Raw genomic sequence first — 15591 nt, forward strand, 5'->3', positions numbered from 1 at the left:
GAACCTGCTTTCATCTGTGAAGAGCACAGGGCGCCAGTGGCGAATTTGCCAATCTTGGTGTTCTCTGGCAAATGCCAAACGTCCTGCACAGTGTTGGGCTGTAAGCACAACCCCCACCTGTGGACGTCGGGCCCTCATACCACCCTCATGGAGTCTGTTTCTGACCGTTTGAGCAGACACATGCACATTTGTGGCCTGCTGGAGGTCATTTTGCAGGGCTCTGGCAGTGCTCTTCCTGCTCCTCCTTGCACAAAGGCGGAGGTAGCGGTCCTGCTGCTGGGTTGTTGCCCTCCTACGGCCTCCTCCACGTCTCCTGATTTACTGGCCTGTCTCCTGGTAGCGCCTCCATGCTCTGGACACTACGCTGACAGACACAGCAAACCTTCTTGCCACAGCTCGCATTGATGTGCCATCCTGGATGAGCTGCACTACCTGAGCCACTTGTGTGGGTTGTAGACTCTGTCTCATGCTACCACTAGAGTGAGAGCACCTCCAGCATTCAAAAGTGACCAAAACATCAGCCAGGAAGCATAGGAACTGAGAAGTGGTCTGTGGTCACCACCTGCAGAACCACTCCTTTATTGGGGGTGTCTTGCTAATTGCCTATAATTTCCACCCGTTGTCTATTCCATTTGCACAACCGCATGTGAAATTGATTTTCAATCAGTGTTGCTTCCTAAGTGGACAGTTTGATTTGACTTGGAGTTACATCGTGTTGTTTAAGTGTTCCCTTTAATTTTTTGAGCAGTGTATTTCATTCCAATCCAAATAAAAAAATTTAAAAAAATTATGTATGTCTGATGTATTTGATTATTAACTCATTCTGTGGGCACTAATAAGTGGAGGCTGGTGTACAGACAATATAGTAAAACAGCTGTGAGATATAAAAGTCTTCGTAGGACAGTTGGTAAATTAGTAACAGCAGCACAAGGAGGAATAATACTTTTACTGATGCTAGGATTTGCTATAAGTGGTGATTCCTGTATGTACACGGTGCATGGTTTAGCACGAGTAAGTGATATGTACTGGGTAAACAGTAAGGTAAACACAGCTGTCCAGCTGTGCAAAATGACGTGATGCCAGTGACAGAAGGGTGACAAATTAAAGGAAACGTAACCAGTTGGGCGCCACTAGCCACCAGAACAGCTTCAGTGCTTCTTTGCAAATAGATCTGCTAGTCTGAGGAACTCTACTAGAGGGATGAACACCATTCATCCAAAAGATATTTCCTAATTTTTTTTGTATTTTCATGATGGTGGCTGAGAGTGCTGTCTAACTTGTTCGTCCAAAACCATAAGTGTTCCACTGAAATCAGCCATAGAAATTGATTCACATTTGTTTCATGCACATCAAACCAAGCAGTCACCCTGCCATGTATTGAAACACCTGCATTCATTACAGATTATGGATTATTATTTGCAATAAAGAATAGTAATAAGGGGAAGGTACAAAATACCAGTGCAGTGATGACCTCTCACTAAGCTCTCCCTTCAGTAATGTGTGGTATGTTTTTTTGAGTTTATCATTGTTTGTGTAAAGCTGCTGGTCGGTGTCCCTCGGGTGCCAGGAACCAAGTGTTTATTTACAGGAAGCAGTCCTGAATAATGAGTTGTAATGCCGCAGCAGTGAGAGTAAACTCTTTAGGAGCGAGGGACCAGTCTAAGCAGGACTGGGCTCCAGATCAATGCTGCTGGCAGACACAACAACACACTCTCTCTTTCTCCCTCTTCCTCTTCTCTCTCTGCAGAGGCACAGGCTATTTTTAGCTCTGGCAGCTCTTTCCCCACTGCACCCACCACCACCACCACCACCACCCATCTCTCTCCTCTCAATTCATCCCTTCATATCGCCCCGACCTCAGCCTCCATCCTAACCCTCCAACTTAACCCAATGTACTCCCTGAACGATCCGCTCTGATCCCTCCCCTCAGCTCCTTTCCCTCCGTCCTCACTCCTGATCTCTCTGACAGAGCTGTGGAGGCAGAGGGAGTGCTGGTAAGTTGAGGAGAAGTGTCAGGGGGCAGTCTCTGCTCCTCCTCTGTCTTGTCCACGCTCATTACCCAAAGACACAAGCTGCCCCATGTTTGGTGTCAGCGTGAGTTTTGATCATACTGGTTTTTGTTGTTGGTGAGTTGTTCGGGACTGAGCTGAGCTGATGACTGGCTCTCTGATTAGCACTGGAGGCCAGCCAAGATCCCTGTCGTGGTGTGCAGAGAGGCTCTCACGCCAAAGGGAACTGAGAGAAAAATGGGGCTGACAGAGATAGGTGTGTGTTAGTGTTTGTGTGTGTTTCTGTATGAGTTAAACAAATGCAGAATGCATGTGTGTGTGTGAGACAGCAGGAGAAAGATGAAAAACAGTGAAGAGCAAAACAGGGCATAGACAGCAAGTGACAAAGAGAAATTGAGAGAAAATAAGTCCGACTGAGTGAGTCGTGGGTGAGACTAACTGGACCTGTTAAGTAGATGCTCTCTTTCTCTTTCTGCCATCTTCCCTCATCGGACCGTGACCACAGCTCCTTCAGTGTGGGCGAGTCAGTAACTGTGGTGCCCTTGAGAGCGCGTCCTCAGCCAGCCTCCTCATGATAATGAGGCAGGCCCCATGACCGCCGCTCGCTGCATACAGCCCCTGCCCGCCCTCACGCCTGCCTCCATGGGAGATAAGGACGCCAGTTTAGAGGACAAGAGGACGGCAGGGAGGCTAACAGCCTGGGTATGGGGTCTTTGCTTGGGGTAAAGGCCGGAAGCTTGGTGGTAAGGGGCTGAATCTGGGGTTTTAGCTCCTGGATGGTAACTTTAGTCAGTAATTAGAGAAAAATAGTGTAACACAATTGCATACATTTACTTTCTTATCCTTTTCTTTTTTCCTGTTTATTTCCTCCTGTGAGAGCTCTTGGCCTAGACTGAAAACACAACCAGCTGAGGTTGATAAGACTCCCAGAGAGCGTAATATTTTGAGTTTATTTCTTCTCTCACTGCAAACTCCATGTCACATCTGAGCTCATGTCACAGTGCCACACAAACTTTCCCACAACACATGATGTTCCTACAGTGTTTTAAACACAAGTTCGAACATGTACCACATACATTGCATCTTATTAACAAAAAAGCATCACCTGGACACATTACATCCTTCAATATCTCTACAGCTATCTGCTCACCTTTTCATGACTGTCATTCCACATCACACTACTCCTCCTGTGTTCTGTGATGCTGATTATATTCTCATGCTGAACAGTGTGACGGAATATAACCATGACTCTCTAGCTGACCACCGCGAGGAGTCGGGGCTGATATAGACACTGCTATATCTTCTCTCATCACCTGTCTTTTCACTTTTCTTTTCTGCACAGGAGAATGCCATTTCATACTACGATTCCAAAGCGGATTCAGACTATGTGAGTACAGTACGGACTGCTCCCTCCTCCCCCGTCTGCCTGCCTTAAAACCCCAAATCCTACCCGCTCCACTTCCCATCCCTGCCACCCTTCCCTGCAACCCCAACCCACCCCACACCAGCCTTCCCTTGGCCTCCTCGGTGTTGATGATGCCCCCCACTGCCGGTCACAGGCCCCTGGGCTGTCTGTGTGTGTTAGTGAGGTGACACTGCTTTATGGTGAGTTGGTGTGACAGAGCAGGGGCAGGCCGACGTGCATGTGACAGTGACTTCCGCTGTCCTACCCCAGTAAAGTATTATCCAGAGTTTTCTGCCTCCACCACGGACCCTTACTGTGTCGACTGCAGACCTGACCTGCGGGGATTGTTAGATCTCCATGCCCATCAAGACAGCTCACACTGAAACATTAGTTATATCGCACTTTCATACACCAGAACACTATTTCTATCATGTGTGTCATTCATATGAATGGCAATCAAGGAAAGAACTGCAGGCCTGGTAACGCAGATGCCTAAGACCTGCAAGTCACCTCCATTTGGCCTCACCATGCCACCGCCCCGGCTGCAGCCTGCAGTTCCTCCTTAGGATAGGTCATACTCGGTGCCTGTGCCTGCTGATTGATTAAGTTTCAAGGAGGAGTTCAAGAATCCCCCTTAGATCACCAAAGCACAAAAAGATGGGAAGAGAGTGAGATAGAGAGGGGAAGAGACTGAGAGAGGGAGGTGGAGGAGCAATAAATCATGGTGTGATTTTCTCTTTTTGCACGCCACTCCTGTGATTAATGACACAGCGCTTTAGGGCCTGTCAGCACATCTAATTGGAGAACATCAGTCATCATTAACATGGCACACTAAGGCCGAGCCAGTAACACACCCTGACCCCCACTTCACCAACCCAACACCACCCAAAGACAGCAGCAGAGGTCAATCCCCATCCCTGCAATCGCCCACCAGTACTCCTCCATGTGAATCTTGATTCCTCCCACGATGACCCCTTTCAATTAAGGCTCTACCACTGCACTGAAAATCCTGTATTATTAGGGAGATATAAAAATAATTCAGTTTTAAGGAAGGTAAGTGATTGGCGGGCTCTCTTATCCAAGCCTTGTCTCCTCTGTTCCCTTATCCTGTACCCTGTACCTGTTAATTTCTCCTCTTTTACTATACCTTTGATATAAAAGTACAATGTCATGTTTCATTTTAAGTCTAAACTGCCATGTGCTAAAGCATGTCCAGTGCACTCGATGAAGATTTATTTTATTTATGTCACTTCACTTCCTACCAGCCTCCTTTGGGTGGGTAATTAGGCAGATTTGAATGTGCTTTGAAAACCTTCCTCTTTGGATTGTCCTGTCCTGAACAATATAACATGTATTTCTGCGAAAAGACAAGATCCCCCACATGCCTCATCCCCCAAAAAAGATTATAACGTACGCTTCAGCAGGGAGTAGACAAAGTGTCTTGCATGAAAATGCAAATATTCTTTGATCTGCGTGATTCCACTTTTATGCCAATACTTCTGTCTGGTAGAAAAATATTGTCAGTCATTTCCCTAGGTAGTGATTTACTTCGAGGACAACAATCAAATACATAAATATTTTTAATGTAATAAATGTTTTTCAGTTAAATATGTTAAAGCGACTGACCGATTGAAATGTTATCTGAATGAATCTTTGTTTAAAGGGCTGTTTTGCTCTATCTCAGTCATTCTTGTTGTCTTTCAAATAAACACCCCCCCGCGCACACACAAACAGGATAATAAGTGACATGTTTCAGGTTAGCCCTGGTTTGCTGAAGGCGGGAATGAAAGAACCTTCAAAATGTCATCTCTGGCCTCTTTAGCCTTTAATTAAACCTTGACAACTGAGAGATAAAATTAACAAATTGGGTAATGAATCGAGCAAAACAGGTGGTAGATGGTTGAAGAAAATCAACCAATCAGTCTTTCCTGCGTGGATTTATTCAGCTCCTAATTAGACGCTGCCTTGGTTAATTATGATTGGGCTCTTCGGTAGAAAGAAAAAAGAAAAACCTCCCTGCCCGACATTGACAGAATTAGTGTCAGGCTGAGTGATAAACAAACACCTCAACCTCACAGTTAGTGATGTTGAAAAGCCAGCATCCTTACCCTAATCAGGTTTATTATTAATGGAAATATCTCAAGCCCTTTCAAATTTACTTCTCCACAGTTTACGGTGCCAATAAATCTATATAAAATAAGCATTAATCCCAAATTGAGGGTATCACATTGGTTAACGACTACATTTTTTTTCACCAAAGCTCTGTTTTGTAAAACAACAGCAATATTAAAAATAGGCGCCACTGTTTTATTTTTCAGCATTTGTAGTCAACAGTACATTTTATTGCCTTTGTGTTCTTTGGTATCATTACAATCAGAGTAATATTTTATTATGAAGCTAAAAGCACATATGACCTGGAAACAGCTATTCATTTTTATATTTTCTTTTGCTCTGAAAGCTGCTACCCTTTTTAGTCATTCCAATTCTACAACATGTACAAAGTAAAAAATAAATAAAACATCCATATTGGAGGGCGACGCGGTGGTTAGCACTGTTGCCTCACAGCAAGAAGGTCATGGGTTCAAAACCCAGTTGCCCTGGCCTTTCTGTGTGGAGTTTGTATGTTCTCTCCAGGTACTCCAGTTTCCTCCCACCATCCAAAGACATGCAGGCTAGGTTAATTGGTGTCTCCCAAATTGTCCTTAGGTGTGAGTGGTTGTTTGTCTGTATGTGGCCCTGCGATGGACTGGTGACCTGTCCAGGGTCCATATTGGATTAGAACAACAGGGAAAGATTAGATTATCACTGCTCTAACATCTTTACGTTGGTTTACTGCTGATTACAAATGTATTTAGATATTTAAAGAACAAAATGTATTAAAGGAGGAAATGTCTTTAGCCTTGCGGTTGCCAGATTGCAGCCTCAGGTCAAGTCCCAAAGGTGTACACTAAAAACAACAGGCAGAAACTAATTAAAAGAAATCTCATCTAATCTGACTTATATAAGGACCCTTTTAATAAAACTAAAATATCAGTAAGTTCTTGCCTCACAACGTCTCACATATCCAGATGAGCTGTCTGTTAATGAATGCCTCCAAAAGTGTCACTGTATCACTTATTTGTTGTTTTTGTGAAAAAGTAATGTTCACTTTTTTTAACCAGTCTTGTCGACTACACATTTAAATTAACCAGATTTTTCATAAATCTCTCCCATTGTTAAACTTGCTAAACTGCAAGTTTAAGTACTTGCTAACATATTTCTTTATGGTCATATCCTGTATTATGATGATGTAAGAGTTATAGAAATGAGACATTTCTAATGAACTGGTCCCTTGTCATAACACTGCATTGTTCCTCTTGTTGACTTTCAGTGGGACCTCGGCACAACTATCCCCCCGCTCGTCCCAACAACAGCTTGTAATTGCATTTTAATAGTCAATTAAAGTTGGCCCATCAATCAGTTTCTGCTGTGGACAAGGGGTTTTGATTTAATTTCTCCAAAAAACAAACAGTTTTTATCATGTCAGATCCAATTAATCCATGCTGCTTTATTAAAATGAGAAGTGCATATTGAAGTTGCAAATCTGCTGCGCTCAAAGATTTATTTTGAATTCAAATTTTGCTCCTCAGCAGTCAGAATGCATGAGGAGTGATCAGAGATGTGAGTTTTGTTTTACAAATATTCCATGAATTAAGGCTAATGAAGGATGACTAATAAAGGAAGAATGGTGGAAACATGACGCCAGACTGTGCTGTGGGCTACTTCTGTATGGCAGTGTATCAAAGAGCTTGGTGCATGACCACACATTAATTAGACTGTGTTTGTTTAAGAAATGCTCAACCATAAGTCGACCTCCTACATGTTCATTTCTGAATGTTGATCTGTAAATGTGACCTATTTTCTAAGGATGCGTCTGACAAGGTTTTAGTGAGCGCTCTAAGGAAACGCACTGAAATCAAATCAAGAATAAGCTAATAAACTGAGCCGGAGAGTAGGGTTATATCTTGCTGCCATTTTACTTCACATCGCACCATCACTTCCTCCTGTGGGAACAGGCACAGATTGTACTCCATTGATTACTTTTCAAGATAAAAAGCTTAAATGCCAGTTTGACTTTTTTTTTAATCTTCTGGCTTTCTTTGATATCTGACACTTTCCTAATGCAATGTGTGTGTCAGGCTTTCCCATCATGTACAATGGCCAGATTGAGAAGCTGTAAAAGTGCCACAGCGAATAAGAAATATTCAGCATGAGCACTGTTTTGTGTTTGAAAAATCACAGGGAAGAGAGAACAAACAGTCTGCTATGAAATATGCTATCATTTGAGTGGGTGGGAGACTAAACAGTGATTAAGTGGTGTCTGTTGCTAGTTATTGTTGGGGTTAATTTGTATGGCACCTCATGTGTCTGTGATAGTCATCTCGAGTACTAATGAGTCTCTGTGTTTGGTGTCTGCTCTGATACCTGCTGTTGTTCTCTGATGAGAAGGAGAGTATAGAACCACCCAAATCTAAAGCCAGACAAAAGGTGGAATAATTGCTATTTTTGTGCTTAACATTATCCAAATGCTGCGTTACTTTATGTATGAGTCAGAGAGAGAGACAATGTACTGTATGTACCAGAGCCACAGATGGGCGCTGTAAAGCCACAATATGGGAGGTGACAGAATGCAGTGCTATATTTGCATGTTTCCCCTGTTCTTCTGTCCACGCATTTTTTTTGTATGCTCACTCAAATTTGTGTGTGTGTGTGTGTCTGTCTGCGTGCGTGTGTGTGTGTCTACAGGCGGAAGATGGAGAAGAGGAGAACCCGCTGGAGAGCTCGTTGTCTTTGGAGCTGGAGTTTGTGGACGCTCCCAATTTTAAAAACAAGGTCAACTACTCTTCCAGTGCGGTCCAGATTCCCACAGACATATACAAAGGCTGTAAGTGTACAAGAATACTTACTTTTTCGTTTTCTGCTGGAAGGCTGATTGTAAAGTAAAATTGTATAGTGCAAAAGTGCTCTGGGAGAATTGTGTCATAAATAAGAGAGCTGCCGATCAAAAGAGTTCATGTACTGAAAAAGCCACTATAGTTAAAAATGACACACCTGCTGCAAGACCTCTGCCATACTTACTGTTGCGTGAGCTCACACTGCATTTCCTTTTATGTGGCCAAAAATCTGCATTGTAAAAAAAAAAGGAAAAAAGTATTGCACTCAATAATCACATAGAAAATGGCTCTGAAATTCCTGCAACAAGCAGCATATGGTATTAAACACTGACAGAGCTTGACCTTAGATGAGTTGTTCCATGAAAGGCCCAGTGAAACAGCATTTAGAGCGTCTTGTGACATATTTCTACGTGAGAAAACAGAATTATAAATATCATTTTGAGAGACATTTAATCAGAGATTGTTCAGGGATTTACCTGGATTGCATGAAGTTTCTGGAGAATCAGAATGAGGGAAGAATTAATGCTGTACACCTGAATATGATATGAATGTTGTGCAAGAAGAGAATTCATATATTAAGAAATATTTTATAGAATATACATATAAATTTACATATTTGACATACACCAAGAGATGACACATACCTAGGAATTTTCAGTGGGTCTTTAAAGCATGTTTTGTATGCAACATAATAAAGAGATTATTGCAGTTTCACATGTATCAAGATGTCTCCTGGTTTTCATACAGACCTGCTGGGCCGTGTGGATAGATGACAGTTTTCTGTTGACTTGACCTCTGCCCTGTCTCTCAGTATGTCCGCTCAATCTCTCCCTCTGTTTATATCAGCCAGCACTTAAACAAACCTAACATGATTTTAGATGACAGACGGTCTCTCGCACCAGATCCATACTGTATTTTTGTTTTCTGCATGGGCATGGTCTCCCCCGCTCGTGGGCCCTGCACATCCTGCCTGGCACCATGCTTCCCTGCGGACATAACACCCTCCTTAGTGTGCAGCTGCCAAATGGACAACAGGAACACATGTACCTTCCGGGACCCTGATTTTACTTGGCATGTTTCCTCTGTTATCCACCTCTAACCTTTTGGACACTCTTCTGCCTGCCTCTTTAAAGACTCAAAACCCAGAGCATGTGCAGACAGACAGCCATTTTCACAGTGGCAATTTTTTTGTTCTGTTATTGTCTAGCTCTCCGCCTTCTCTGTTGAACAGGCAGTGTATGGCACCTGTCTGTAACAATGGCCTCCAGCTGTGTCTCCAGACAAATCTTGTCAGAATTAGACACTCTTGGTTCAGGAGGAGATGTCAAAGGCCACAGCTAACTTACAATGGAGCAATCAGGCCTGCACATTGTTCCCAGAGCCATTTTGTGCCAGCTCTGGTTCCCCTGTCTGAAGATAGGAGTCAGAGAATAAAGGCCTCTTGATTGAGCCTGGTGGAGACTAGAAGAGTAGAGGGGTACAGGGCATGGGAATTAGTTTTTTCATTTCTCTTCTGTGGAAAATGTTTACTATTGATGTTGTTTAGTTAGCTCCCATTGCGCGGTCTGCTGTGCTGAGATTGCCAACTGCAGATTTTGTGCCAACTCCATTATGAACATGTGTACTGTGCTTTAGTCGTTGGTGGTAAATAAACAGTGTTGAAAAACATGTTGCTGCCCAAATGTAGAGTCATTCTTAAAGAGGAAATGTAGATATTAGAAATGTCAAGATTGCAATGCAATGTAGACAAAGTTGAAGTTAAACCGACTTTACACATCAGAGTCTGTTTACAGGTCTTGGGGGTACTCCCCAAAGTACTGCCTATGTGAAAAAAAGTTGTATTCAGCCATTTGTTGCTCCAGAGGGCACTGTGTGAAGTCTAGAGGCAATAGAGTGTTGGTTGGGGTTGAAGACTAGCCGCTCAAGGCTACATTAGCCACTACTAGCATAACACACAAGAAAGCCTGATGGTTGAGTTGCATTGTGGGTCATATAGTTTTTGACAGGGAAGAAAAACGTGTGGAATAAAAAGATATGTCTGGTTCTGCTGCATCGAATTTTGATCCTTTTTTTTTTATTGTCCGTCGCTGATTAACAATGTTATGGGAGTGCAATGCTAAACTGGTGAAGTACTCTTTTATCTAACTTATCGTACAGGAATGTACATCAACATCATGTAAAGGGAGCTGCGTTTGCTTTAGAGAGATGGTGAAAGGCGATTGTTATCTGTATATGGTGTTCTGCTCTACTCCCACTAGTGCAGGGTGCCAGGGAGAGGATGTCTGAGGAAAGTAATGTGGGCGGATTGTTGTCCTCTGGGTCTGGAGAGGTCTGCATCTACAGTATATCTATGGGTTTAAGATTAGCAGGAGAGAAGCAGTTTGAGTGGGTAGCTTCAGCGTTCGTTCCTCGGGGAAAGCCAAAGGAAAGGCAGAGAAAAGACAACTGTGGGAAGAATGGAGCACAGTCCAAAGTACAACACAATGATCAACAGTTATTTATTAGCACTCATGCTCTGTGATGTTGGAGTAGCTTGATTTGTATACATTGTTAATGCACTAAAGAAACTGAAAATGGCAGCATGAATTGCCAGTCACAGCAAAATGGGTGTCCTTCGAGATGGAGTGAGATAGAGGCACAGATAGAAGGAAAGATAGAAAGAAAGGGGGTGAGATGAGAGTGAAGGAGAAGAGACACTTTAATAATAGAAACCAGTTAGAGCAACAAAAAAAGCATTTTCTTTTTTTATTGTGATCCTTTCAGCAGCTAAATGAGGCAGTGCATGCGTCCTGGTTTGATTTGTCTGCTAGGCCCCATGTCCGTTTATTGAGATTGAGAGTGTTCCCTGAGCGCAGTAATGAACCATTTTATGATTCATTATCCCACTGCTGATTCCTACTGCCAAGTCTACAAACTTTCTAATTAGCTTAGGTCAAACATTCATACAGTTTTCTTCTAATTATCATAGCTTATTACAGAATGGACATTGCAACAGAGCCACAAAGGAATAAATTAATGTGGGTGGTGTCGTCTACGGAGAAACAGGTTTTATTCTCCCAGTGGATGTTACAGAAATGGTGAGGAAGAGGCAAGGATTTGCTGAATAATTGCAGAGGAAGGGCTCTGGTTATATAATCTTTTAAAGTAATCACTGAAAAATAAGGATGAAAACAGCGAGGGAATATTCTTTGGTGACTATTTTGTAGATTCAGTGGAATCTCGCTGGTAATTGGACCGAGTTTCCCGCTGTAGATAGAGGGTAGTAAGCCAGATTGGGTCATTCTACAGTTGCATGAACATGATAATGTGTTGAATATTTACACAAATCAGCCTTTTTAAAAAGGGTGGTAATTATGTGTGTATAGTGTACATGTGGTGCATGCCTACATTAGTGTTTGTATGAGAATAAGCAGCCAGTGTTCACAAGGAATAAAGAAAAACAGCAGTGAATGTGGGAAGTCCTTTCATTAAATTTGAAGTTTTTAAATCCGCTGTATGGGGCGCCTTTTCCAGCGGCCTAACGTCATGTTGTCAGTTTGCTATTGTAGTCAGGCACAGTGAGAAACGTGGTTGTCAGAAATGAATGGCGAGGACTGGCTAACTGTGTGCGCAGATGAAAGAGCAGAGCTTAAATGTTTTGCATGGAGCGATTAATCCAGCCTCCACACGCACACATACACACACCACAAGCAACATTATCACCCTTCCCTATATTTGCTGTCCAGTTGCTCCAGCTGCTGCTCCTCTCTTAGTTTTACAACTTTACATGTTTTAGGGTACTAATGACAAAACTAGGGTTAATTTACATATTACCAACATTTTCCGAGGCATACCATCCCTTTGTAGATTGATTTTCTACCTTTTATGCCGCCATTTTTTCCATGTTTAATTCAAGGATGCTTCAAGACTTCCCAGACTTAGTCCAGCAATAAATGATTTCACACGTGGGGGCAGTGGAAAAAAGATATTAGCACAACACAAACAAGTGAGCCAGCATTCACACCCAGTTATCAACTTGTTAGCAAACAGTTGCTTATTCACACATCCAGCAGATACGGAGCAACATTAGCATTCTTCTGGAGTTATGTTGCTGTTGCTCCTATTAATAGAAGTCCAGTATACATTCTCCATGTAGTCTTTGGTCTTCACCGACTCCTGAGAAAGATATCTGGCTCTTTCGCTGCTAAATGCTCCACTGTGTTCACCAGCTAGTTGCTGACTTGCTGTCTGTCTACCATATACCGCTGGGCAGGTGGAGTAGAAATGCAGGGTTGATGATGAGAGTGAACCAAAAATCAAGAAAATGTGAACTGTTGTGAAATACCTATCTCGAACCATGAAGGAAATTAAGCTAAAAGGTTATGCTTTGGAGAGAGGTCAGCATTAATGTAAAATATAAACAATGTGTAGGCTAGGCAATAGGCTAAAACACTTAATTATGTATGACTTCACAACAAGCGAGAGAAAAATCCCCAAATCAGTGCCTAAACCAGCAGCAAGCTTGTACTCTCTTGCCCTTTGAATGTTAGCCTCCGTTTTGCTACTACACTGTCTGGTCTGTGGTTGGATCCCCTCTGGGAAGCTCCTGGCAAAGAATCATCCAGTTCACCTTTTGTAAAGTTCACCTTTTGTAAAGGTGAACTGAGAAAATTACATGGGGTGTATGTAATGTGCAGTGGAAATTGAATGCAACAGATAGAAAGCCAATGCAGTGTCGTATAAGATTTGAAAAGAAGAGAAAGATTTGCATCTGCAGGATTTCGTTTGAGTGGAACTACCTCTGAAGTCTCTCATCTTGTTTAAAATGGATCTGGAGAGAAGTCCTCTCGCCTGGTACTGTAGGGACAAAGGCAACTTTTGATAGACAGACTCAGGTCTGTTCACAAAAGGAAGGGGGAGTGATAATGATAGGGATGAGAGTTGTGCTTTGTTACTTAGTCGAATTAGGTGCTGTGGCTCCAATTAGCGAATGCTCCCACTTTACTGTGTGCTACACTTGTCATCTTAAAGTTATACGCTGTGAATCTTGAGATTTGCTTCAGCCGTATGTAAAATCTTGTCGTTTTGAGTGTCTTGTGTTTGTGCACGTACATTACATGCAGCCTGTATTCGTTTCACACACCCCAGGTTCCTTCCAGTGAAGGCAGCTTCCCTGTCAACCAACTCACGCCACACTGGAGATCAACTCAGCCCCTCTCAACATCAAACCAGATTTAAATGTGTGGAAAAAAAGCAAAAGTGATTTGGGAAAAAGAGAAAGAAAAAAGAAAAAGTGTGAAAGTGCAAAATAAAAATGAAAAGAAAGCGATAGAGAGAGGGGGGATAAGGGAAATAGGATTAAACCAAAAGTTAAACCAAAAGAGAAGAAAGGCAGTATAAACACTGCGGGCTATATTTCTGTCTTTACTTTACAGACTCCATCTTTCTCTCTCTGCCCCCCACCCATCCACCCCTATAGTGTGTGCCCAGTGAAGGGGCACTATCATTTACCCGCACACTAATTAGAACAGTCAGCACAGCAAACTCCTCTTCACTCACCACCAGGCTCACAAATTACATTTCATGTGTTTGTTATTTACTGCGGCTCTTTAATTAGAAAAAATATGTGGAAGAGCTCTCCCTTCTGTCTTATTCTCTATATTGAATAATCATACCTCCTCAGAGAAATTTACATTCGTCTCCCACACTTTCAGAGTCTGAGATAACATTTAGCAAAACCTCAATGGATAATTCATACTACATGCTATTCCTGAGTGAAACTGCTGGAATCCTGCACATGGATATGAATTAAAATGAGTTAATGCTGCTTTCTTGGAGACTGTTATGTCCATCCAAATTAGGCTATACAGTATCTTCTGGACATTTTTATTTTTTTTCTCAACCAAAGCTACAAAAGACACTTTTTTTTTCTGGGAAGGCTTAGACTTTGTTTTAGCTCGCCTTTGTGGATGTGTGAGCTGCTGCCAGTTCCTGTTGCCGCCGTTTCCTCTGCAGGATGAAAGGTTTAAGGTTCAGGCTCTTTAACACTCAGCCAGGCCACAAAGCAGCCATGAAAGAAGAGGAAAGGAGTAGATACGGAGCGGAAACAGGAGAGAGGGGAGGTGCAAAAGGAATTGGGTTGAGAGTACAGAAAGACACAGAGGGAGGTGGTACATGCAGATGTAGAGACGTAGGTTTGTAATGACCTCGAACTGTGCGTGAAAATGCGGGTTTATCAAAGTGCTTGTTTACAGTGTCGGTTCATTTAAATTACAACAAGAACATTTTCTCACTTATCTTTAGTGTTATTTGAAAACTGCTCCTAGTGAGGTCGTCCAATTATCCAGCGTAACTGGGCCACTGTCGCTGGAAATAATTTCTGCTGTTTAATTTGGCAAATGTCACTTTTCAATGCTTTGAGCACCATAAACAAAGTTCTTTTCTCCTCCATTGTTTCAGAATCTGGAAAAATCTTAATTATCGGCAAGGCTGAATAGCCAATAAGAGTAAGTGAGAAAATTAAATAGTGAACTGACCCAGCAAGTGAAATGACCAATGTGTTTCTACTATAATCTTCTTACTCGATTTTACTTCCAAAAATTGTTTGGGAAGCTATAAATTGTCAGTGAATTATAAACGATGGCAACTCCTCATTTTTATGCATTAGCTGAACATACAGTGTATGAAAAATAGCCTTCCCGTAAAGACACGGCTTTGGGAAAAATAAGCACTCTGGAGAGCCACTCGCTAAGATTCAAAACAAGCTGTATTTCTCTCAGTTACCCCACCTGTCCGTGTAATGTCACCTGTATGTCAAAGTAAGTAGAATTGAACTACAGCAAGACTTAGTCGCTCTGTTTAAAAAGTAGACTATGTAAACACTTTAGGTTTAGGCGATGGTAAAGGTTATGACTCATCAAAGAAACTTAGCTAATAGCTGTAGCTCCATCACCGTTATGGATTTCTTAGGATGGACCACTTGTGTTCCACTGTGATCTATTACAGGCCACTGTGCCCTTTTTTTCCTTTTACGTTTGTACAGTCAATGCATAAACCTATTTATATAATGTTGGATTAATACAGGGCATAAGGAGCAGATTGGTTTGGATGGCTCTTCATCTCGGGTATATCACTGTTAGTAATGTGTATGAGGGATTGGGTGGTAGGAGTTGAGAAATGATCTCATGCAGAGATACTCCATAAATCCCACTCATTATTGTTTCCTTACTTGGTGTGCAGTCTTGCTCCATAAAGGGGCAAAGCC

General features: G+C 42.3%; 1 protein-coding gene across 11 annotated transcripts in view; it reads left to right on the forward strand.

Annotated features, from left to right (window-relative positions):
* cacna2d2a (calcium channel, voltage-dependent, alpha 2/delta subunit 2a) overlaps window positions 1-15591 on the forward strand; it is a 191542-nt gene that overhangs the window by 132592 nt on the left and 43359 nt on the right. For 9 of the 11 annotated variants that reach the window (XM_046028893.1, XM_046028899.1, XM_046028896.1 and 6 more), the window contains 2 exons: window positions 3352-3396; window positions 8200-8338. In XM_046028893.1, the coding sequence (XP_045884849.1) occupies window positions 3352-3396; window positions 8200-8338 (184 nt within the window). Of the gene's footprint in view, window positions 1-3351; window positions 3397-3454; window positions 3615-8199; window positions 8339-15591 lie in introns of those variants that run through there. The other 2 variants (XM_046028903.1, XM_046028895.1) reach the window with 2 other exon arrangements.

The sequence above is a fragment of the Micropterus dolomieu genome, linkage group LG18 (assembly GCF_021292245.1).
Source record: "Micropterus dolomieu isolate WLL.071019.BEF.003 ecotype Adirondacks linkage group LG18, ASM2129224v1, whole genome shotgun sequence".
Classification (NCBI taxonomy): Eukaryota; Metazoa; Chordata; class Actinopteri; order Centrarchiformes; family Centrarchidae; genus Micropterus; species Micropterus dolomieu.